At 34.6% G+C, this 26663-nt stretch overlaps 1 protein-coding gene across 1 annotated transcript in view; it reads left to right on the top strand.

Moving 5' to 3' along the window:
- LOC135842316 (cyclic AMP response element-binding protein A-like) overlaps nucleotides 1-26663 on the top strand; it is a 232153-nt gene that overhangs the window by 194595 nt on the left and 10895 nt on the right. Inside the window, exons 2-5 of the mRNA XM_065359712.1 lie at nucleotides 8287-8509; nucleotides 18371-18567; nucleotides 22462-22588; nucleotides 23143-23309. Coding sequence (XP_065215784.1) covers nucleotides 8287-8509; nucleotides 18371-18567; nucleotides 22462-22588; nucleotides 23143-23309 — 714 coding nt within the window. The remainder of the gene's footprint in view (nucleotides 1-8286; nucleotides 8510-18370; nucleotides 18568-22461; nucleotides 22589-23142; nucleotides 23310-26663) is intronic.

Genomic DNA, 26663 nt, shown 5'->3' with positions numbered 1-26663 from the left:
GCCAGAAAAAATAATCACTTCGACTTTGGGTTATTGGTATTTGGTAACGATAAGTGATTTATTTTTATTTCCACAATCGCATCGAAATATAGAACACAATTTTCACACGTGTATGTAATTACTCGTATTCGAAAAAAGAAAGAAACCAAATCATTTTTTGGAAAGGGGGAGGAGGGAATTAAGTTTTCTTTTTTTTTTTTTTTAATTTTAAATTACAAACCCGCACTTATACGATGATGAAGATGTCTAATTCAGATTTTTCTCTTAATTTTCGATTCCAATAATTCTTCACACGTCAATGTCATATCTGTCGTATCAACTCGCTGATTTTCTCACCTACTCGTACCTGTACCTGGCAAACCCACACATTTTTCGAGGAACGCGTCAAATTTCGATTTCGCGAATGCATTACCTAATTCAATTCGACTCGAAATTTTTTTAAATTAAAAGACTTTATTATCTGCTATTAATTAGAATACATCACATTACTCACTTAACGAATAATTCGTCAGAAAAATATCATCCAGAGACCAAGAAGAGTGAAAAAATCTCTATAATCGAATCACAAAGCTCTCGATATTTACACTACTAGTAAAAGAAAAGTATTTTTGTCGGTGTTATGAATGGGAAAAGAGAGAAAGAAGAAAGAAAAAACGTCAGATAGTGAAAGAAGTAGGTGTAGCTCTGTCTATCAACAGTTCAACACATATACAGCTCTGTGCAGTGTGTGAGTGTAATACACCGCGTACATTTGGTATGCAAGATTAATAGATTTTACGTCACGATAAATGCTAACATTGTACTAGACGTTTCTGGTACAAAGTACCGGCATAGCTTGGTATTTCATTCTATAATGTGTATAGAGTACATTACATACTCGTATATACTACATATCTGCATATAGGTAGTGTATAGAAGAGTGTATTCCTACAGATGAAGTCTCTCTGTGTCATTCATGACCTCATTTATGAATCATTTCTTTCCTTCCCTTTCTCTCTTTTCCGTATTCCGCGCGGCGAGTAATCACTTTTTTCTTACTATTTATTTTTCAAACACTTTGTACATACATAAAGTCGCAATCACATCTCACATTTAGAATTTTTTTTCACCTAACCTATAGCATCTATCTATTTAATACTTATTATTATATTCGACTACCTTCGCTCATATGAATAACCCTTCCGCCTCCACACGTCTCCTTTCACAATACACAGTATGAGTATACTCGTGCTTCGCTGTTCGAATATATTTATTCTTGAAAAACGTGAATTAAACTAACAAAATAGTACACCACGCCTTACCTCTACCTCATTTTTTTTCTCATGGCCAGTTAAAAAGAAAGAATGGCATTTTTCATTCATAGAAGCAGTTTATCGGTTCTCGACGCCTTTCTCCGCGGTGTATATGCAGATGTAACGAATAGAAAATATACGAATATGTGCGAGTTTGGGAGACCAGGCGAACTTCTTGGCGGTGCTTAGAACTTTATAAATCGAATTTAAAAGAAAGTTTTGCTTCTTGGTGATCTCAACCCTTCACAATAAGTAATTCTTATAGCACATAGTCCAAAAAGATGAATTCCAAATGTTGGATAATTCACATTGTGTATTAATAATATCTAATTGAAGGGCCTGATGGAAGAAGGGCCTCTTCGGAAAAACATAGTTTTGAGAAAAACACATTTAAAGTTTTACTTTTGTTGCCAATTAAAAACTACTCAACGTATTGATTTGTGGTTGGTGTTTTTTTTTTATTTGAAGTGTCAGCAACAAGTATTGACCATCACCTGCCAAATAATTTATCCACATCTTCGAAAAAAATGAGATTTAAAAACTCGCGTCGGAGGCCCTTCTTCCATAAGTTGATTTTGATTTTCATTAACTTCATCTTTTAACGTGATTAAATCGAAAACTAAGCATTTTAGAAAAAAACTAATGACCTTATGTCGATTGGAAATTTAATTCTCTACAACTTTGACTACTTGAAATTTTCGTAGAATGCTTCCTTTCACCTCCAGATCAATTTTTTTCTATAAGCTGATTTTGATTTGCATTCAAATTCATCTTTTACGTGATATAAATCAAAAACTAAGCATTTTAGGAAAAAACTAACGACATTATGTCCATTGGAAATTTAATTCTCTACAACTTTGTTTATTTGAAATTTTTGTAGGATGCTTCCTTTCGCCTCCAGATCAATTTTTATGAAACTGTAACAGGCACCTACGGTATGGCAGTACGCCGATTGAGATGTTTTATTCAAAGAGATATGAATAAAACATCACGTAGCTTGCTCTAGGAACAAGATCATGAACTGAAACTCACACCAAAGGTAGTAAAGACTTCAAGGAACTCAAATCACCAAAAGGCGGAAAAAGGGCCTCCGGCCGCCTGAGGCCCTTCTTCCATCAGGCCCTTCAATTCATTGTCGACTGAAATGTTACTTTGGTTACAAATCAAATGAGCTGGAGTAATGATGTCTTCCAGATCACCAGAAACATACTTATGTGAGCGGCCTTGAGTTTAGCACATTTTCAATCTCTTTTAATGTTGTTTTCAAGTTTTCAAAATTGATCGTGCCAGAGACTGATTTTTAGATACATTTCTTTACTGACAAAATCAAATGTTTGTAGACACCTCCCATCCAGGGAACATTTTCAGGAAGTAACTTCCATTCAATATTATTTTTGAGCAGAAAGGAAACAAATTTGTGTCATTCCGTAGGTAATGGGCCCATTTGGTCGTTTCTATTTATTGAGATAATCGTGTTTTTAGTGAAAAAGTCGAGAGAATTGATAATCGAGATTTTGATGGATTTCGATGTAGAACACATCCGACTATCGTGTGTTAGAATATCAAGGCCGCAGGTGCGCCCCAAGCGGAGAAAAACAGAACTAAAGTTTTTCTAAGAAGGGCCCATTTGGTCGATTTTGTTTTTTTCACAGTAAATTCATTTCCAAAGACTTCGGAAAAAATACTCTCAAAATTATACAGCACCTAGTTGCCAGTGGCAACATTTATACCATTCAAAAACACAATTTGCCAAGCTTCAGTGCTAGCCTGGTGGCACTGGAATGGATTGCGAAGCAGGAGGTATGGGTTCAAATCGCACCTCGGGAAGACATTTTTAAACAAATTTTTTTCACAATTTTCATTTTTACAAGTTGAATTTTGACAGAAAATGAAATTTAATAATTTTTTTTTTTTGCTTTTGAACAGAGTAATGATAATGAATTTTTATGCAAAATTGTAATTTATTAATTATTGTTTTTCAGGCTTAAAATACTCATAAACATGAAAAGATTGAGTAAAAAAAAATCACTATTGCAGGTGGGTAGTAATATTTGACATCACGTTGCCTTAGTTGCAAAACCTTGTATCTCCAACTCTTGAGATCACACCTTGTGTAAACCATCGACCTTTTAGTTAACCTAGACGACTACTCCAATGCAAACTAAGGCCACTGGTTATGTCGCCAACTCTGTGGATTTCAAATTAGAAACAAACGCATCTGCGCATGTCTCAGGAATTGATGCTTGTGAACAGTAAATGGAAACACCCCCAACACCCCCACTTCCACCACTAATCCACTGACAACAAAATACACACACACGTTTCCTGAGACATGCGCAGATGCGTTTGTTCTAATTTGAAATCCACAGAGTTGGCGACATAACCAGTGGGATAATTTTGCGTATGAGTAGCCGTCTAGGTCAACTAAAAGGTCGATGATGTAAACCATTCTTTTTGCACTGTAGCGCTCCCTATTGGACTTGAATGCTCAACTAAAAGATAGATAACAGAGGGGAACCACCCTCTCTTACCTAGCTTTTAGTTGAGCGTTCAAGTCCCATAGGGAGCGCTACAGTGCAAAAAGAACAGTTTACACAAGGTGTGATCTCACGAGTTGGAGATACGAGGTTTTGCAACTAAGGCGATGATCAGAAACAATAATCTTCAATTTTAGGTATGAAGGTTTTGGGATTACATGAAATTTCAGCTTTTTTCAACAAAAAAAAACTTTGAAGGTTATTTTCTCAAAAGTTGAGCTTTTCAAATTTTTAATTATGGTTTTTTTTTGGATTTTTTTGCACTTTTTGGGCTTCTATCCAGCTGATATGATTGCTCCGGAGGTCTACTTCACCCCCCCCCCCCTCCACCCATAACTCAATATCGACCAAATGGGCCCATTACCTGCGGAATGACTCATTAGTTGTTCCTTCTTGAATTTTCTCTCCAAACTTGATCAATGAACGATTTAAATTTTTCAAGTTGTGCAGCGTTATCAGAAATCATCATTTTAAGCATGTGTCTCTCTTCAATAAAACAATGAAAAATGATTTAAAAATCTGTAGCTTTCATACTTCGACAAGTTCAAGATGAATAGCTCAGATAGTTCGACAGGTGAGTATAACGACAAAGAATTTCTTTACATTACCCCAAGACTGGCATACAAAGGACCAGAATAATCAACACCAACATAATATCACCTTAAGGGTATTCTCTACCTCTGTGAAAATCTGAGCATCAATAGTAGCTCCATTCAGTTCCCAATGATGTCCACTAAATGAAATGAATCAAAAATTTCTCAACATACGCTCGCTTTTGAATGTTTTCCAAGTAAAATAAACCAAACCCTATGAAAATCTGCCCATTAGTTTTTGCACAATCCCTGACCGAAGTTCGTAATTTTCATCAAAAATCGCTGCTGATAACAGGGGGTAGAGAATAGCCTTAAAGGCAATGCCGTGTATGTCCATAAAAAAAATTGTCTTTGTGCATTACTGATAAGACCCTGGAATGCCCTGAAATGGAAAATTTGCATCTGGGTACTGTAAAAGTGCACCACAGCTCACAGAATATGCACAAAGCTAACCAATGTTCAATCAGAACTCAACTTACCATTCCAAGCCAGGCCCGGTCCCATCCACCAAGTTTCTGAGAAAATCTCGGTGGGCTGCGACGTATTTGGGCTGATGAGGTAAAAACTGGACCACTTGAAAAATTTCTGAATGAATTTTTATGCTTAGTGTCCTGCACTTTAAAAAAGGGGAGAACAAAATTTGGCTGATTAATTGAGGAGCCCAAAATCAGGGGGCTAAAATGGGATATCTTGGTAGACCACGTGTTCTATGGGTCCAGCCCTGTCCCAAGCATATGAAGAGTGATGTTCCAAAACTCGCTTTGTCCATTTTCACAACTTTTCAGGAGAGAGGAAAAACAGTTTCCCTTTAAACGGGTAAATTGGCTTTTTAGGCGAGTTTAGCACTTTATTTGGGTGGATTTATGATGTAGGAGTGTAGGTATACATTTCATCCACTAAATACTGCTGAAAAAAATTTCAATAAAAATGGACAAAGCGCGTTTTGGAACATTATTTTTTTTTTAATTTTTAGTGAATTGGCTATTCAGGTGAGTTTAACACCTCATTTTGGTAGGTTGATGATGTAGGAATGTGAGTTAATACTTCATCTACCAGGTACCACTGAAAACCCAACTTTGATAAAAATGGACAAAGCGAGTTTTGGAATATCACTCTTCATATGTGAACCATTATCAGTGATGCGTAAAGTTGTACTTTTTTCAATGGACATACACATCATTGCCTTTGAGATGACAATAAGTGAGAGGAATAACTTTTGAGCAGGCTTGTTAACCAGTTTTTAACCATTAACCGTAACAGCAAATTAACTGAAAAAAAAATTAACCTTAACCACAAAATTTTTTAGAAACAACCTGGTTAGAAATTTTTAAAAAAATTTAAAAGTGCTGTTTTTTCATTTCTTAATATCTGTGGTTTTTTTTTCAATGAGATTTGTAGTGATTTGAAATTTACATCAAAAAAATGATCTAAAGATGAAATAAAAAAACATGAATAGAAAGTTCAAAAAATTTGAAACTATAGTTGAATCTGTGAGTATGGAAAGGTAACAAGTCACATTTTTGAAAAAAAAAATTTTTTGCGGAAATGGGGATTTCAAAGTACGGCGGATCGACTGGGTATTTGGGGGAAGAAAAAGGGCGGATCCGCATTTATGACTTTTTTGTAAAATGTTTTAAACTCCTTGAAAAATAACTAACATTTTTGAGAAGACCATTTTTTGAAATTTAAGTTAATCTCTGAACTGAAAAATGATGAAAAAATAAACAACTTTGGCAAAAAGTCTGATACCTCAAGGGGTTTTTGGTCAATTTAAATGAGATAGCAGTCTAAATGATGTACTTAGATGTAGAATCAAGCCCCATTCGTGCCCGAGAAATTTTAAAAGAAATTTTGTCGATTGGGTGCAGAAAGGGTCTAAGTCCCATTTGTTTACGCAGCAACAGCACCGGCGCACGTGAATATTTTTTTTGGAAACTGCGCTAAAAGTTGTGTCTTGGGGTCTTCTTTCAATGACCTTAAGCATGTTTACTAAAATTTTTTGATTTTTGAATGAATCAGTTTTTTGTTATTCCTGAAAAACGCAAAAATGGACTTATCCCCTTTCTGTACTCACCGATTCAGTTGCATCATACTCTTTAGTCATTAAACTATTAAGGCTCAATCTAAAATGATATTTTAATGATATGAGATGATAAAGAACTGTTTCTTGAAAAAAATTGTCAAATTTTAAATTCAAATGTTACCAGTTTTTCAATTTTCAAACTTCAAAATTTCAAACTCAGAGAAAAGTCTTAGAAATTTTCAACTGTAATTTTAACCAGTAACCAAAATTTTAAGCTCTACTGGAAAAATTACCATCAAAAATTGTAACCTTAACAGGTATAATTGCTTGAAACTTGATGGCGCATTAGTGTAATTTTTCACCGATTCGGAACCTTTAGTTTTTGGAGAGGTGTCCGCCGGTGTTAGAACTCAGCAACCGGAATACTTTATCGAAAATCGTAACCGATAGAAGGCCATTGTACGACTCTCGCTTGGCCTGGCGTAGGGTATTCGTTAATCTGCTATTTGTATGTACGTTTACTAAACGTGCATAAACTAAGTACAAGAGTACTACGTATGTCTATGTAATGTGTACATAATATATACTGCAGGACATTATGGGAAACAGCTCCGTTGGATTTGGCGAAGTGAGGCAGGGTGCGGAGGCGATGGCCGCCGCGGCCAACGACGTCTGATAATTATTCACGCGGCGTTATCTATCGAAAGCGGACGCACGTTGTCGTAAACCAATACCGGCTACAAGTTGAACTTGCGATAAAAATATCCTCCGCTATAATATCGCTAAAGTTTTCCATATGCTTATACTAAACGACCGGAAAAAATTACAATTTTTTTCAACCAACATGCAGCTTATCTTGAATTTCGCCCCATAACCCTATATAAAATTGAACGAGTGAAAACTTTTTTCAAAAACATGTGTAAAATTATTTTCGCACTCTGGTTTAGTGTAAAAGACGCCTCGTCTCGATACAATCAAAAGCAATGCAACAATTAACAGCAAGATTGCGACTATACCTTTAATGGCAGAATGATCATATCGTTTGGAATGGTTTCTTTGACCGTTCTTCTTCTTGTTGTTCTGCTGTAAGTCAGAGAGAATCTGTTAACGTCAATGCCCTACCAATAATCTAATACTATGATTACCCACTATACTACGTACGAGTACAACTCTAGCCAGCTTGCTTTTTTTTCGTAGGTATGTATGTGTTTGTGTATGCATACTCGTAGATAGAGATACGTGCGAGTACATTGTACTGTACCACATAGAATCCAGTGACATTCAACCGGGTGTACATGCGGTCTGCGACCTTCACGCCCATCTTCGACGCTATTATTCATCCTTCGTCTTCGTCTCGTTCTGGCTCGACTCGATCGCGCAAACTACACGTATAAATACTCACCAACAATTACAAACATATAAGATGAGATTCCACTTATATTATACTTATGTATTACAGTACCTACAGATAGGTAGGCAATAGGAATGAACGCTATCATCGCCCATAAACAACAAGTTGGTACTTATAACACTCGTGGTACTATTAATGGTGGTCGTACATAAGTGGTGCTATGCGAGCTAAGTGCCAACTTCATCAACACTGATCTCTGCCGACTTATGTTTCACATCTCTTTAGTCACCATTCAGCATAATAATTTTAGTTATAGGGCTAATGTTCAAAGCATTGCCACTTGAGTCATTCCAATTCCTGAATTTGCATAGGTAATCAGTTTGAGATTGAGAGTACCTTGCATTTAAAGGGTTGAACGATTTTTTGTATCTGTATTGATTTTTGACTCGATTAATCTGACGACAATTTTCGTTCTTTTGATTTGTTTCAGGATATCGAAGAAGCATTAAAGGTTGAAGATGATTGTTGGAGCGCAGAAGGGTTACTCGATGTTAAACCACAAGTTGTGTTGCACGATAGACTCATGTCAGATGCTGTACTCGGTGGAAACGCGCCAATTAAAACTGAACACTCTTATTGTACGAGGATTTTCAACGCAGACGAAGATAATTCACAAGATTCGAATAGTACAACCCTTCATAAAATACAAGATGGTGAGTGCTTTTCTGTTCAAATATCGATTTCAGGTAACCTCTTGCCCACAAAAGTTCGTCATAATTGTCATGAACAGAGGCATGTCGAACACTCCTTCCCCCTCCCTCCCTCCCCCCTCCCTCCCTCCCTCCCTCCCTCCCTCCCTCCCTCCCAAACAGAAAAAATTAGGCGAAAAGTTGGGCATTTTTGGAAAACATTGGGCAAGTTAGAAAATTTAAAGAAGTTGGGAGGAAATTGCGTACACAGGGAAAATCAAAGGATTTCCAAAAACCATGGATTTTCACTTCTTGAATGATACATTTTCAACAGTTTTCTAGTAGTCCGGCATATGACAATAGGAGTAATTACACCCCCCCCCCAACCGCCGATCCTCCGGGACAACTTTTTTCTTAAAGGGGACATCCTAAGGAACATTTTAAAGCAAACTTGCCCCCAAAAAAGGTGGCCTTACTTACAAAATGGCGGCCATTTTGATTGACAGGTCAGCCGAAATCGCCGATTTTGCGTTTCAACGTAGGACTTGCACGAAATTTCTCGAACTTTACAAAGGTAGATCGAAAGATCATGCAAAAATTCATCACCTGTCAAAATTCCAAGTGCTAAAGTGCGTTTTTCGATTTTTGGTGAATTTTTGAAAATCCAATTTAGGCCAAAAATGAGGGAAAAAATCAAAATTTTACCAAATTGACCAAGAAAGCTGAAATTTGGAATATACCCTATTTTTGACATGCCAAATCGATTGGAAACGGTTTCAACCCGTTTTGAGCAGTTCTGGAGCCTCCCGCAGATTTTTGAAACTCGAAATTCCCACAAAATTCCATAAAATTGGAGTTGTAAAGCTAAAATTTATTCTAAAAACTAATTTAAATACGCTACGAAGTGCTGCAGGTGAATTTCAAGTCGTTTTGGAGCCTCCAGCGACTTTTGGATAATTCCTGAAGCCTCCAGCAGATTTTTGAAACTTTTAATTTTCACAAAATTTCATCAAATGGAGATGGAAATCTGAAATTTTCTCTACACTCCAATTTTAACACCCTCTGAAGACGACTTCAGGTGGGTTCAAGCCGTTTTAGGGCCTCCAGAGACTTTTTTGAACATTACTGGAGCCTCCAGCAGATTTTTGAAACGTTGAATTTCCCCAACATTAATTTATCAAATGGAGTTGGCAAGCTGAAAGTTATTGCGCAAACTACATGGTGGTTTCAAATGGTTTTGAAGCTTCCAGCTACTTTTAGGAAATTTCAATTTTCCAAAAAAAAACGCCATACAACCTTTCAAAAAGTCGCTGGAGGCTCCAAAACGACTTGAAATCCACCAGCATTCAACTTCGTAGCGTATTGAAATTAGTTTGCAGAATGAATTTCGACTCGCCTTTCCATTTGATGAACTTTTGTAAAAATTTAAAGTTTCAAAAATCTGCTGGAGGCTCCAGTAATTTTCAAAAAAGTCGCTGGAGGCTCTAAAATGACTTGAAACCACCTGAAGTCGTCTTCAGAGGGTGTTAAAATTAGTTTGCAGAATGAGTTTTGACTCTCCATCTCAGTTTGATGAAATTTTGGGGAAATTTCAAGTTTCAAAAATCTACTGGAGGCTCCAGTAATTTTCAAAAATGTTGCTCGAGGCTCTAAAATTACTTGAACCCACCTGAAGTCGTCTTCAGAGGGTGTTAGAATTGGAGTGCAGAGTAAATTTCAGCTTTCCATCTCTATTTTGATGAAATTTTGTGAAAATTTAAAGTTTCAAAAATCTGCTGGAGGTTTCAGAAATTTTCAAAAAGTAGCTGAAGGCTCCAAAACGACTTGAAATTCACCTGCAGTACTTCGTAGCGTATTGAAATTAGTTTTTAGAATAAATTTTAGCTTTACAACTCCAATTTGACAGAATTTTGTGGGCATTTCGAGTTTCAAAAATCTGCTGGAGGCTCCAGAACTGCTCAAAACGGGTCGAAACCGTTTCTAATCGATTTGGCATGTCGAAAATAGGATATATTTCAAATTTCAGCTTTCTTGGTCAATTTGATAAAATTTTGATTTTTTCCCTCATTTTTGGTCAAAATTTGATTTTTAAAAATTCACCAAAAATCGAAAAACGCACTTTAGCACTTGAAATTTTGACAGGTGATGAATTTTTGCATGATCTTTCGATCTACCTTTGTAAAGTTTGAAAAATTTCGTGCAAGTCCTACGTTGAAACGCAAAATCTGCGATTTCGGCTGACCTGTCAATCAAAATGGCCGCCATTTTGTAAGTAAGGCCAACTTTTTTTGGGCAAGTTTGCCTTAAAATGTTCCTTAGTAGGATGTCCCCTTCAAGAAAAAAGTTGTCCCGGAGGATCGGCGGGGGGGGGGGTACAATTTTTCCTATTGTCATATGCCGGACTATAGTTCTTGTTTACTGATTTTGATTTTTGGTTTCAGTTTTTTTTTAATTTTTTTTGCCAACTTTGGTGTTTTATACAATGAGACCAACATTGTTTTGGGGGTCAAATCGGAGTTTTTTTTTCTTCAAAGAGGTGATTATTGAGAAAAGTTTTGACCAAAAGTGTAAAAATCCCGTTCAAAGAATTGGAGCATTCGAAGTCTGTTTTTTTTAAACCTGTTTTCAGTCCCTCATCGAGCCTCCTTTAAAATCTAGTACATTATCATACGTATGTTCACATAGCATATACATTGTACAACAACAACAAGTGCCTAACATCCTCACTAAACGATTCACTGATGACATGCAATATGCATGTTAACGTACATACATACAATGTAGGTACATACAGCAACAATTTAATAGGTACGTAGATATGTACCTATACCTACTAATGTAGAGCAAAACATTAAAACCACATACGCGATATCGATAATGGAAAAAAATTGTGTCACAGATACAAATACGCGAATACGACAGTCGTACCTACATATACTCGACTCTGCTCACTCTCGCATAAAAAAACAAAAGTAATAAAAAGAAATGGTAGAAAGGTGGCCAAGGTCGCATTGCTAGCGGTGGCTGGCAAATGGTAAATGCTACCGAGACCCATAAAAAACCCAACTTCTTGGAAAAGTTCACTTTACCATACTCGTATTTCGTCTCGTCAAGTCTCTCAAAGACCGCACGACGATACTTCTTATTAGCAGAACGCCTGCACCCTAGCGACCTTGCAGCTTACTGAACAAGATCGGGTACTCGGTAATTCGATCATTACAAATTTATGTAAGCTCGAAGCTTGACTTTATGTCATCGATTGTAAGATAATACAATGCGTGATGCGATCACAACGCAATCGATATCGGTAAGGTGACATGACACGTGCAGGAGGTTCCAATTCCTTCCGAAAATGCCATTTTCAGTATTCCATACCAAGCTCTCAGGTTCCAAAGTATGTTTTCGTGGCATGCGTAGGTGCAATAAACACAATTATTATTTGTACCGAATACCGTTAACCGATAGTTCGACACCCTAACCTAACTGTCACTTCGCATTTTTTCATCAAGCATCGTCGTTTTTTTTTCAGCAGGTGGAAGTACACACGTATCGTATTTCATTAAGTAAGCGACCAATGGGAAAACCCCTGCCACATGCCTTTGGGAATTACACAATGCATATGGGACTGATCAGCAGTCAAGTAAAAATATGCTGACTAATATTTTCAAGAGAAAATATTTTCCATTCTGTACTAAATTGCGTTTTTCAGAAGCAAAATTGAAATCAAAATAGACGATCAGAAAGTCGACCAATTTTTTTGTCAATTTTCAGGAGTTTTTGGAGCCAATGAGGGCGTTAGAGAGTCTGAATGAAAAAAGTAACATCATATTCGTTTTCAGCACACCCAAAAACCTAACAAACCATATGTCACACGATTTTTTTATTTTTTTCAATTTTGGGGGCATGGGGGAGGGTGTTGCAGGGGTCAAATCAAAAAAGTGAGGTCATATTCGTATTCAGCGCCATCGAAAATGTTGGAAAGGATATGTCACACGATACTTGACCCGTTTTTACATTTTGACCAAAATTTTGGGGCATGGCACCCTCCCCCCTCCCCTCCACTTTGGTCACAATGTAAAAAATTTCGAATATCGTGTGACATGTCGTTTCCAACATTTTCGATAGCGCTGAATACGAATATGAAGTTACTTTTTTGATTTAACCCCTCCTACACCCCCATTCGCCCATAAAATTTCCTGAAAATTGAAAAAAATCGTGTGACATATGGTTTGTTAGGTTTTCGGTAGCGCTGAATACGAATTTTCGCTCAAGTTTTTCATTTGGCCTCTCTAACACCCCAATTGACTCCAAAATTTCCAGAAAATTGACTACTTGGTGCGTTGGAGGGGTCAAAACATCAATGATATGTTATTTTGCTGAAACTGCAATGAATTATATGATGTATTTCAAGTTGACAATAGTCTAGAAATTAATTTCAGTCCGTTAGGTCACCCCCAAAAAGGGATTCAGGGGTTCCCAAAATATAGCCATTCATCTTTCAAATCAAAATTACAAAACAAGGAACAAATTGACGAATTTGGTGGAAATTTAGACTGATGGGTTTTCATTTTTTCTATTTCTTTGATAATATTTCTAATTTCTTTACATTCGAAGATACCTATCACAACTCGTAAAACACACACAAAAAAATGGAAATGAAAATAAAAAGCAAAGAAAAAACGGGAGCAAGGTCGTTTCGCAGAACACCCAGCTACCTTCTTCTACGTTTACATTCATATACATGCAGTAAGTTAGCCATTTTTTTTTCAACACAGCACAGAGCATCGGGGCTACTTGGGAAAACCATATCGCGATCACATTGGTAAAATACTAACGTCACGCTTGTATTAATTTATATATGTATTATTCGTACCTATCGTTTGTATTGGTATAAATATACCTACTCGGCACATTTCACCGACAATGATGAAGAGTGAAAAGAGGGTAGGAATACCTACTCGAACATAATAATGCTATACAAACGAGAAGGTAAATATATGCGAATGCGATGTGCGCGTAAATTAATATTAATAAACTATTTAGAAGCGTCAGCGTCACAGCAGCCTATAATACAAACCATTGTACATACGTAATATAGGCATAAGGCAGTTCAGGTACACACGAATACATATTCCACGCGTGGTTGTTTGTTTCCTGATTTTCAAATTTTTGTTTTTTATAGCGATAAATTTTCAGCGAATAAGCAATCGAGACGTTTCAAAAATCTCAACTATCTACAAACAATGTGGACGAGTCGCCGAATAAGCAAATAACATGACTTTTTTCACAGAATGTACCTCAACATAGTACTACATATAGGTACAAAAATATGTGCAAACAAGTATGCACATTGCACATTCGACTATTAAAGAAATAGGCCCATATTCGAGTAAACGGACGTAAAAAAAATGAGCTGACCTTGCACTCTTAGTCTCATTAGCCTACATTTCAGAATATTGTCTAATGTCACACCGTGAAATGCCTAGTTTTTAAAAATTTATCGCCAAAGCAACACATACATATGGTTCGAAGTTCGACAGGTGCAAGTGTAGGTGAAATTGCTTTGGTAAGGTAGCATTCAAAACAGATACTTTGTAATGGTAAAGTAAGCAAGGGTATATGAAATTTCACGCACGTGTTAGTCGATACTCGTATATTCATTTGCCTCGGCTATACATTTGCAAGGCTAGATAAATTTTTACAAAAAACCTTCACTCGGCACTGTAACTCCATAACTTGATCTAGTGAGCCAATAGCAAGGCTACTGTGCTTGAAAAAGTACCAGAAATTCAAGAACATGCAATTGGAGAAAGCAATGTGAACCTAAATAGCCAAAATTTCAGATACGCGTTATTTGATTTTTTGTGAATTTTTAAAAATCAAATTTCACCCAAAAATTAGAGAAAAATCAAAAAATGTTCCACGCATACCTGTTCAGATTTCAACTGAGCCCCCAACCCGTCACAGGGTAAAGTTTGAAGGGGGAGTGATTTTGTCTGGGGGTGATCCCAACAAGTTAGGACCCCTAGTTATTGCCACGAGGTTTATTTGGAGTTTTGTGGGACAGTCAGTGCACTTGCTTAAGGCTTCTCACCAACTGCCCACAAGAAAAGATTGTTTTCTATATTATAAGTTTAGTATTTACAATAGTGTAGATAAATACTAGTGGTAGGAAATATCGTAATAGAAGTGTAGAGGTGAGATAAAAGAAATAAAATAAAATAAAATAAGTCTTCATGTTCAGTAATCAGGATATCATGTCTGGTGAGGCATGGGGGGGATGCAAACTCTTACAGTCGCTGTAAGGCCTTTGAAGCACTCTAGGAGGGCTTGCTTAACTAGTGGCCATTCAAGTTGGTCCAAGCCACACCCTAATCTTGGTACTGCCAATTTTTGTGATGTTTAGCTCTACACATTTGGCTGCCAGAGCTTTCATTTTTTGTACAAAGTCGGCTTATCCTTGTGTCTTTCTTTGGTTACTGCATATAAAACATAGTTCCCTTTGCTATATATCTCCACCACATCCCCTTTTTTTTAGCACCCCTTGACTTTAGAGTGCCAACATTGCCGAAGGCTCATCTGAATAAGAGCACAATGTGCCCTTACTTATCTCAAAGTCCTGGATAACAAAATGCACCAAGGCGTACTTGGGGAATTGCTGATATATTACACAAAAAAATGCACAAGACTTTTTCCATCTTTATTCAACAAAAAACATTAAAATACTATTTACAGAAACAACTAGAAATTAAAAGTAAAAACGTGACTGGAGAAAAAGTCAACATCGAGAGAGAGAAAACTTCTAGTACAAAATTGAATAGAAAGAAAGTATTGAACTACCCATTCCAACACTCCCCCACAATTTTGTAATTAAAATGACTAAAATTAATCAGGTATTGTGAGGAATAGATGGCAAATGGCATCCACTTCATCAACTCTCCCACCAGCCATACATAACTCATAACTGAGCAATCAACTGATTGAATTCAGCGAAATGAGCAGTCAAATCAGCACCTTCTTGGAACTGGAGATGAAGCAACCTCTTTCAAATAAGTACCTGATGTACAATGCTCTTCTGTTAAAACGTTTTCATAAGATTTTCCCACATACTTTGAGCAGTTTTTTTGTCTGCCACATACTGGAGGTGACTATCGGCGATGAACTTCATGATAATTGCCTTTGCCTTGCTGCTACAGCGTTTCCGATCTTCATAGATGGAATTATCAATTCCCTCTTTATTCTTACTTCTTGTTACCTTTCTGTAACACAGGTCTTTGGGAGTATCTTCCATCAGAACTTTGGCGACATTGCCATTGAATGGCTTTATATTATACAAATAACCAAACTTTACTTTTTCTGAAAACATTTCGCACCTCGAATTTAAACTTCCGAACTCGAAAAATACTTCCACAAATACTTTAACAGTCTGCTACCATGATATATTACGCAAAAAAACCCACAAGACTTTTTCCATCTTTATTCAACAAAAAACATTAAAATACTATTTTACAGAAATGACTAGAAATTAGAAGTAAAAACGTGACTGGAGAAAGTCAACGTCTAGAGAGAGAAAACTTCTAGTTCAAAATTGAATAGAAAGAGCGCGTTGATCTACCCATTCCAACAATTGCCACATTAGGTCATCTTCAATTTCTTCTATTGTAAATACTCCATTTGATCTGACTGATATGCGTCCCCAGTTGCTCTTCTGGATCTGTGCCTCGCATTGTTCTTCGATACATTCGATTATACTCTTCACGTGAATGGGGGTCAGTTCACCAGTGTACCATTCACTGATGCACAGGTACTCCCTGTATGGTAGCAAGGAGGACACTGATGTTGGCCCAGGTATGGAAATACGCCATCTTTGGTTATAGAAAAAAATTTTCAAGTTCCCAATTTATTAATAATACCGCGAATTTACCTTATTTTTTTACCTCATATTCATTTTAATATGCAAAATAAACATTTTCCCACCATTTTTTTGATTCTATTTCATTATATGACTGAAATGAAAAAATCAAATCACCGTCAAAACTACGAAATCTATAACCGAAAATGTCGTATTTCCATACCTGGTATTTAGTTCCTTAGCTGGCCCCAGTGCCCCAATACGCGCTAAAATGAATGTGGATGCTTTTTTGGAACAAATTGATATGGGAATTGTTGAGTTGAAAAATGAATCAGTAAGATGAAGCACTTCTCAAATTGCTTAAAATATGTTATGAGAAAAATTTTGAAAATGATTTAAAAGTTGACAAAACACTAAAAAATTCCAAGACAAGTAAGTCAAAAATGCCTAAAATAGAAAATAATTTGAAGAAGATAACAGCTTGGAATCATCTCCCATTGACTCGAAATGTTAAAATTAGCCCCACCCCCCCCCCAAATTGGTCAAAATCTTGAAAACCAAAGTGGGGCATGTGACATATCGAATGATATGTTTTTGGGGGTGCTGAACACGAATATGACCTTATTTTTTTGATTAGGTCTCTTGCAGGGCCCTCTAAACCCCATTTAATTACCGGACATGTCCAAAATTTGGAAAAAATCATTCAACCAAGTGTAATAATATATGAAATCCTTTGTGAAAATAATTTCCCTTAATTGATTAAAATTTTCACCCGATCCTCTTCCACCCCCTCCCCCTCCCCTTACTTTCCGATCACCTAAATCTCAGTTAAAATCTACAGGTGGCAAAATGCGGAAAGGGGCGAAGCTCGAGAGAAAGACAGCTACACTTGATGTGACTTTATCGGGTATGGGTGCCATGCCAAAGTACTGCATGTGTAGGAGACTCGGACATAGCTGGTTCTGCCATAAGAGTAGTACCTCAGTGTACGTACATTAATACTTACTGTAAGCAGCGGCGTAAGAGAGTATTCATTAACGTTCTAATTATTGACTGTATAATAATTACGACATTGCAATCTAATTATACGTTATCGGAAAGTGAAATTAATAAAACGACAAACGGTCGTATCGACTGCGATGGCGATCGCAGCACCGCGCCACAATATACTACACAGCAACGCATACCTCTATTACCTGCTACACCCATTTTTAATTATCCGTCTTCTATTGTCGATTGGCGTTAATTAATGCTTTATTATGCGGTTACAAATCCTTGCGAAAAATAAGCAGAGAGAAGTAAAAAGGAATTCTTATACTAATAATTACATATACGAGTATGTGTGTATGTGAGTAGTTGGTACTTGCTGGGTACTCTGGTCGTACATATTTATGTGGTATAGTACCTGTAAAAGCCTAGTATGGTGACAAGTTTTGATTGTATTTATCATTATTTTTGTACCGTAATACGCCCTCGCCCCGTCTCACTCCCTCTTCATTCAACTCTGCTCTCTTCGTACACAAATGGTCGTATCTCTATATCTACATTTTTAATTACTCGAGTACGAGTATATTGAAAATGTACGTATCTTGGCGTAAAGATGTCCATACGATAAGAGGTCTGATAAAAGACGTACCTAATTGAAGCTTTTTCCAAATCGTAACTGCGATAATGTCCGTATATAAATTGTACACGAGTCGTGTGCTGTAAAAATATTGCGTGCGTATTGTGCTTATAGGTTAGATTTATGGCATACTCGTATAGTGGGATTTAAAACAGAATATTTCAAATTTTTAGTGGTGCTCAAGATTTTTTTATTGCGATCTCACAAAATGGTCATTTGTTTCATTATTTTGAAAAATGGTCAGTATTGCCACTGAAATGTTGATCTTTTTCCATTGGCAGAGGCGTGAGAGTGCATAAAAAAATATATATTAAATCCTCTCATTTTAGTTAATCTAATTTTGATCTCCAGCAGTCAATTGACCCAAAACTAATCGTATTTGTTTTTTTTTTCTTCTTATTTATTGCAGACATCAGCGACGAATGTTACCCAGCTATTTCACTGAAATTGTCTGCTGGCCAAGCAAACGAACGTGATACAAGTTCGCCAATTATTATGATTAAAGATGAACCTATCAGTGAGTCGGATTCACCTCCTTCATCATGCCCGCCCTCACCAACGCCGGAAGTCGTCACAACATTGCACAGAAATAGATCGGAAAAAAGGGTAAGTCGAATTTCACCTACCTTGCTTTCTTTTTGTATACGAGTTTGACACACTTTCTACGTTTTGGTGCAAAGTACATATCTATTATAAGTGAAGTTGAGTTCGTTTATTGAAGGGGGGGAGGGTGAGGGGGTTGCTGAAACAACGAAAAAATGAAACCTTCCAAGTTCCATTCAGACCAACAACTTTGCTTCGTATCCTTATACATGGATCAAGTTTTAGGGACAGATCTTCATTGGAAAGGAGTGGGGAGCTGCGTAAATGAAAAATTGATGTGATTCTCAAATTCAGCGTGAAATTTTATATAATTTTGATGGGTCGCATCGATGTTCCGGAATAGGTATTTCTATAAATAAATTTTCGTGGGGGGGAGAGTAAAATATCAAAGCTGTTCATATTGCGCAGGTATAGAAATAATTTTCGAATTTATGAAAAATATTTGCTAAAATTTTGTCAAAAATTGTGCTAAATTACAACCATACTTAAGTGGTCTTGAAAAGTAAAAAAAATTCTGGGAAATGATAAATAAAATGAGCTGGAATTTCTGGGTAAGATAATCACCGAAAATGGTCCAAAATTTGTTTTTGAAATACTTACAGTGAAAAAAAGTTATGAAATGCAAAACTTTGCTTGAAAATTATCAATTTTTTTAGAAACGATGAATAAAATTTAGTAGAACACTACACCTATTTTTTTTTTGAAACGGACGAAGGATTTTTTAAAATTTTATTGACTTATCAAAAATGTGTACTATTGTCCCATGATTTCCCCAAATTCCACGAAAAATTTGTCGAATTCGTATGAAAATAAATATCTGAAGTGTTGAGAAAATTGCTCAAAATATTTGAGGAAAATTAATAGAAATACTGAAAAAATTTAAATGACGACAAATTGTTAGAATCAGGTTGAAACGTCAGAAATATTCAAAATCAAGTATCCCAAAATTGTAGATAAATTGATGAAACTTTGCATAAAAATGATTGGAAAAAAATGTTTAAAAATTTTTTTAAATGCTGTTGAAATTTAAAGTGTTTCTAAAATATTGACAACATTCTTTAAAATAAATGCAACATTTGTATTTAAAAAAAAGGAAAAAAAACAGTTTAAATATCGTAATCGGATAAAATCGAACAAAATTGTGTAAAAACTGTTAATTTTTCGAAAAAATGGTAAAAATAGGGAAACATATATGTGTTGAAGTTGACTCGAGATTCTTTCAGAATTGTGCAAAAATATCCTTTAAAAGCTAAAACTGTGAAAAATTGGTGAAATTTGTTTTGAAATCATCGAAAATGATTTGAAAAATGGTAAAGCTGCTAAAACTTTAGAAATGCTGTAAAAATCATCAGAAATATTGTCGAAACTGTTCGAAATTAACAGATATTATATGAGAAAATAATCAAAAATAGAAAACAAATTGTTAAAGTATGTCTAAATTGTCGAAAATTGAAAAAAAAAATGTTAAAAATAGTAAAAATTTAAAAAGATTTGAATAATTTTGAAATAAGTTTTCAAAAATTGCTCAGGATGCCAACGAAATTTTCTAAAATGATCGAAAAATTAGCAAAAGTGCGCTGAAAGTTGTTGAAAAATATAAAAAAAAATATATAATATTATGTTTTGAGAGAAATAAATTTTGTCATTTAGAGAATTCATTCTTCATTTTTTCATTTCTTTTTTTTATAATTTTTTTCTTTATTTAGCCACGACGTGTACGCCTTTTATCATTTCTTAATTTCTCAAAAAAAAATTCTGTTTTTTTACCAAGTAGGTATTTGGATTTTTCAACATTTATGCAATTTATATTTGTTTTTTATTTCTCGTTTATCTTTTTTCATTACTTAATTAAAATCATCAAACAAAAAAAAAATTGAAGAATAAGTAATGAAAATTACCTACTATTTTTTTCTATTTTTTAAAAAAAGAATAGGTTTTTGTACTATTTTTTGAAAATTATTTCATTCATTTTTTCTATTTTGTATTATTTGTATTTGGATTTTTCAACGTTTTCTGTTCAATTTTTCTGTTTTTTAATGCTTCAACTTTCTTTTTTCATTTCTCCCCGTTTTTTTATTGCTTAAATTTTTCATTTTATTTTTTCAATTTGTATGTGTCTATCATTTATTTTTTTATTTTTTTCCTCATTTTCAACATTGTCCTGCTTTTTATCAAATTTTTTTGTCTTATCTGTGTTTTTTTGTTTTCTTATCGGTTTTGTTTGGTTTTTAAATGTTTTGGCATTAAAATAAATCCGTTATTGCTCAAATATTTCAAACTGATATTTGTTGTGATTTTTTGGGGTTTTTATTTTTATTGGTGTTTTTTTGTTTTTTGTTTTTTTTTACAAAGTTTTGGTTCTTTATCAATTTATGGGATTTTTTTTCAATCTTTCTATTATTTTTTTGTTTTTTGAATGTATTTCTTGTTTTTTTTAAATTGTTTTTTCTTTTTATTTGAGTTTTAATTTTGCGAACAATCGGCTTATTGTTTTACATTTTGGGTAGGTATTTCTCTCAATTTTTCTGAGAATTTATCGGATTGTTATTCGATTTTTTTTTCAATTTTCGACATCTATTGATTTTTTCACGTTTTGAAATGTTCAGAACTTTTTTTTAATTTCATTTAAAAATTTTTAATTTTGATTTTCAATTTGAATTTTTATATTTTTCAATGTTTTGAGAATTGGGATTTTCACCAATTTTGAGGAATTTGTTTCATTTTATTCGTCTTTTTTCCCATTTTCAATTTTTTTCTTTGTTTTGTATGTTTTATTGTTTTTTTTCTTTTTCACGATTCCTTTCATTTACAAAATGTTCATTTTTCTAAAAGTTAAAATCATTTGGTTTTTCATATTTTTGGATATTTTTTTGAAAATTAATTTGATTTGGTAATTTTGATTTATGCAATTTGCGAACTAGTTCCAATTTTGGAGAATTCAACCAGCCCCCTCCCTCCTCCAATACTTTTTTGTCTGCTAAATAATGGGTCCTCAATTTACAGCCAAAAAATGAGCAAATTCGCTGACCACTGGTTATCGAAAGGCTCATCCCTCTTCAGATTATTGGTAATACGTAAGAGTTCCTTAATGGACTTGTGATTGTAAAGATTTTGCACGAGTTTACCACGCTGCTGTATCCAGCAGTCAGACCCGTAGCTTCTACTTTTACAAATTAGGTAAAGTTGTACCAGTGTGTGAGAGAGAGGCTTAGACTAAGGAACTAAATACCAGGTATGGAAATACGTCATCTTTGGTTATAGAAAAAAATTTTTAAGGACTCAATTTATTAATAATACCTCCAATTTACGTTATTTTTTTACTTCATATTCATTTTAATACACAAAATAAACATTTTCCCACCATTTTTTTGATTCCATTTCATTATACGACTGAAATGAAAAAATCACTTCACTGTCAAAACTACGAAATCTATAACCGAAAATGGCGTATTTCCATACCTGGTATCTAGTTCCTTAGCTTAGACCACACCGGAAACTGGTTTAATGATTTTGTTACATTATACGAGTAGGTATGTGCCTCTCCTCTACGTACATGTTCAGTGTGTATACCTCCAGCTCACTGTAGGTATCCATTAGATAGAGAAAGGGGGAGAGGGCACTAAGAGGATGCAATTTTAACAAGACGTTATAATATTATTATGTACTTTCCGCGCAGACTTTTAATGCGTGTTACCTAACGATGAAAAGGAAAAAAATTGTACATAACGTATAATGTAGTCCTCAGCCCTTTGGTGGCCCTGGTCTGGCTTGTTAACTTATTCTCAAACTCGTATCTAGGTATATGTAATGTATGTACTTCTAGATGTCTACATGGTGTATTTATGTACGTATCTAACTCATGTATTGGTTTGCGTATTTATTCTTGTTCCAATGTAGAAAGCAACGAAACAAGATTCAGAACGTTCTAGAAGTGGGCTGCTGTTAAGAAACGGACTTATAAGTCAGCAGAGCAACAGATTAATCATGTCTCACCTTAACATTAAGATAGAGCCGAATTCGACAGGTAAAAAAAAACATACATATCGATTGGCAAGAAGCTTTCACTTTGTAAAAAAAAAATGCATGAACACTATTTTTCAATCAATATTCGTTGAGCTGGCGATGGCTCAATATAATTCGTTCTTGAATTGTTTCATTTTCACCCCAGTTGAGAAAATTTTGGTGTCATTATGACGTGATCTCGAGCTATTATTATTTCCAACGTACGAAATTGAAACCCTGCAGTTGGAAGCGAAAATTCCCATGATTTATGATAGACAATTATTGCGGTCGGTTTTCAGCCAGTGCCGTGCCATGGATTGTGGTGTGGCCAATATGGAAATTCCAGCTCTGGATGATCGCTCGCTAGCTCAACGAATGATTCGGCGAATTGCCAACTAGTTTTTTCGCACTGCGCAGTGTGCATGATAATCCAATTGTAGTGCAATAATATTTAGCACTTATGTACGAATAAATTTAATGCAAATAGATTGGATAATACTCGCTTAATGAAACAAGTTTTTTCTCCATTCTCGATGTACCCTATACTATATGTATATTTTCTTGTCGATTGTGCAGGGTTTACACTGCCACCAACTCCTCCATCTTCCACATCGAGTGACAGCGAAGCAGGCAACGTATCTCCAGAACGGTCATCGTGTTCGCCGGCCAGACGATTATTTCTATCATCTTCCAGTACCAGCACCAGACAACCTATTCAAACACCTTTAATAAGCAGTCAACCGGTATGTCTTGAGTCTTTTAGATTGAAGATGTTTTTTGGGTTTACCATCATTCCCTGTTAATGATGATAGCTCAAAAAATCTGCAATCGTGTCGATTTGAGTATGTTTTTCAAGCTCCATGTAAAATCGGACGTTTGGACGGTAGAACCTCTTCTAGCCCTCTTTTTGAAGAAAGGCTGAAGATGAAATGATATTTTCGAATAGGTTTTCAAGGTGGAATTTCCTGATGAAATTTGAACTTTCGAAATTTATGTAAAAAGTTATCTTCCGCCTCTTTTTTCCATGTCCTGGTTCTATAAACATTGAGTATAAAAGTCTGCAATTTTGAAAAAACCTAAACGAAAGTTACAATTTTCTACCATTTTTTTCACCCTCCCCTCCTCACTCTTCTACAACTCCTGGAAGCAGTACTGACTCAAAAATGTACTTTTTGCAATTATTTTGCTGACATTTTTCAAAATTCGATTTTAGACTAAATTTTTACTTGTGTATGTTGAATAGAAATTTGATATTCAAAATGTATCTAAACTATCGGAAAAGGGCGAAAATTGAGCTGACTTGATTCGTTGAATTCTAAAAATATTAGGTATAGAGATGGAAAAAAAATGCCACCGAATAAGGTCGCTTTTATGCCAGGAAATGCTGCTAGAAAACGCTTTCTGAATTATCTCTGATACGTTCCACTTTCTATTGCTCGAAATACGCTGAAAATTGATTGCAGGTCATTTTGAAAATCCTACAACCAATTTTTTAGAAATCAAAAAAGCTAAAAAAAAACAAATGAAATTGAAAATTTTTGGGGTCTTTTGTACTGGGAACCTCACTACCTCTGTTTCGTACCGTTTAATCAAAAAATGGCCGACAGGAAGTTAGAATCTTGAAAAACATTTTTTGAGATAATGCCCCTTCCCTCCCCCTCCTCCTTGAATAATGGTAGAATTGTGAAGATGGACTCTGAAATTATCTTTCACCACCACAAATACCTAAGTAGAAAAATGCAACAAAAAGAACGATTCTCCTGTCTTACTCTGCAGTAATAATCTTTTGACAAACACCACTCGAATGCATTTAAAATATTTGATGCTAAGTTGCCAGAATTGCTGCATTTTTGATCAACAAATTTTCTCATTTTTGTTCTTGATTTTTTATTGATTTTTTTTTTTAAATAGAAAAATTCTGACCAAATCCTCGTTTTTTCCTTTAACCTTCCGAAAAATTGGAAAATTTGAAGAAAGGTCCTGATAGATGTCCTGGAACTTTTTGCATGTTGTCTTGTTGTTGGTTTTTCCAAAAATTTAAGACCCCTAAAAATTTTAGCATTCAAACTTGAGAATTGAGTCGTGCTATGACCGCCACCCCTCCCCTCCCCTTTTAAAAAATCAAGAGAATGGAGAGTGAATCTAATTTATATCTGTAGTAATTTTGCTTTTCTGTTTCAAGTGGGGATGGAGGGGGGGGGGGTGGTTTTCTTGAAAAGATTTTAACGTAAAATGATGAAATGAAAAATTGTCCAAAAATTTTTACTGGCTTCATATTCCTTTTTTCTTCATTTTGAGGGGCTTTATTAGAAAATCAATACTTTTCTGCAAAGTTTTTAGTAAGTATATATACAAGTGAAGAGTGATATTCCAAAACTCGCTTTGTCCATTTTCACAACTTTTCAGGAGAGAGGAAAAACAGTTTCCCTTTAAACGGGTAAATTGGCTTTTTAGGCGAGTTTAGCACTTTATTTGGGTGGATTTATGATGTAGGAGTGTAGGTATACATTTCATCCACTAAATACTGCTGAAAAAAATTTCAATAAAAATGGACAAAGCACGTTTTGGAACATTATTTTTTTTTAAATTTTTAGTGAATTGGCTATTTAGGTGAGTTTAACACCTCATTTTGGTAGGTTGATGATGTAGGAATGTCAGTTAATACTTCATCTACCAGGTACCACTGAAAACCCAACTTTGATAAAAATGGACAAAGCGAGTTTTGGAATATCACTCTTCAAGTCTATTAATTACCGCAAGTCAGTCAAACTTGTGAATTACCAAAATTACCACTAATTCAACAAAAACTCTCAGTAATTTATCCAAAATTGGTAAAAACCTGTCAAAACTTATTTTTAAAGCTCAAAAATTACTACGTAGTAATTCACCAAAATTTTCAAATAAGAAATTTACCAAAAACATGGTAGAAGTTTACCAAAAATTATTAGTATCTAATTTACATAAGAATACGAATTAATAATTTCCCATAATTTAGCAAAAATTACCAATAATTTGTCAAAAATCAACCTTCGTTTACCGGAAATACCAGAAATTTACCAAATTGCCAATGTGTTGATCGAAATTACCTGCAAATTACCAAAATTACCGGTCATTTTCCAAAAATTAGCCAAAAGTTATTAGAAGAATACCAAAAACTACTAGTAATATTTTTACCTAATGTTATAAATTAATAATGATTCCAAAAAAAAGTAGAAATTTATCAAAACTGACAGCCATTTTACCCAAAAATTCTCCGTACCCAACTTACCTACCAATGATTATTACCTGTAATTCACAATGAATTTCTGGTAATTTACCAAAAATCTCCAGTAATTTACCAAAGATTACCATACTTTACCAAAAAATTACCAGTAATAATTTATCAAAATTTACCAAAAATTTGCCAACAATTACCAGTAATTTACCAACAATTACCAGTAATTTTACCAAAAATTACCAGTAATTTACCAACAATTACCAGTAATTTACCAACAATTACCATTAATTTACCAAAAAATTACCATACTTTACCAAAAAATTACCAGTAATTTGTTAGAAAATTATCAGGAATTTGCCAAAAAAAATTACCAGTAATTTACCAAAAAATTGCCAGTAATTTATCATAAAATTACCAAAAATTTGCCAAAAATTACCAGTTATTTACCAAAAAATTACCGGTTATTTACCAAAAATGTATTAAAAATTTCCAGTAATTTACCAAAAATTACCATACTTTACCAAAAAATTACCAGTAATTTGTTAGAAAATTACCTGGAATTTGCCAAAAAAAATTACCTACCAGTAATTTACCAAAATATTATCAAAAATTTGTCAAAAAAAATTGCCAGTAATTTATCAAAATTTACCAAAAATTTGCCAACAATTACCAGTAATTTACCAAAAAATTACCATACTTTACCAAAAAATTACCAGTACTTTGTTAGAAAATTACCAGAAATTTTCCAAAAAAATTACCAGTAATTTACAAAAAAATTACCAGTAATTTACAAAAAAATTACCAGTAATTTACAAAAAAATTACCAGTAATTTACCAAAAATTTGCCAAAAATTACCAGTTAGGTATTTACCTAAAAATT

The sequence above is a fragment of the Planococcus citri genome, chromosome 4, assembly GCF_950023065.1.
Source record: "Planococcus citri chromosome 4, ihPlaCitr1.1, whole genome shotgun sequence".
In the NCBI taxonomy this organism is placed as follows: domain Eukaryota; kingdom Metazoa; phylum Arthropoda; class Insecta; order Hemiptera; family Pseudococcidae; genus Planococcus; species Planococcus citri.
The sequence above is the reverse complement of the archived record's forward strand: the minus strand, read 5'-3'. Positions and strand labels throughout refer to the sequence as shown.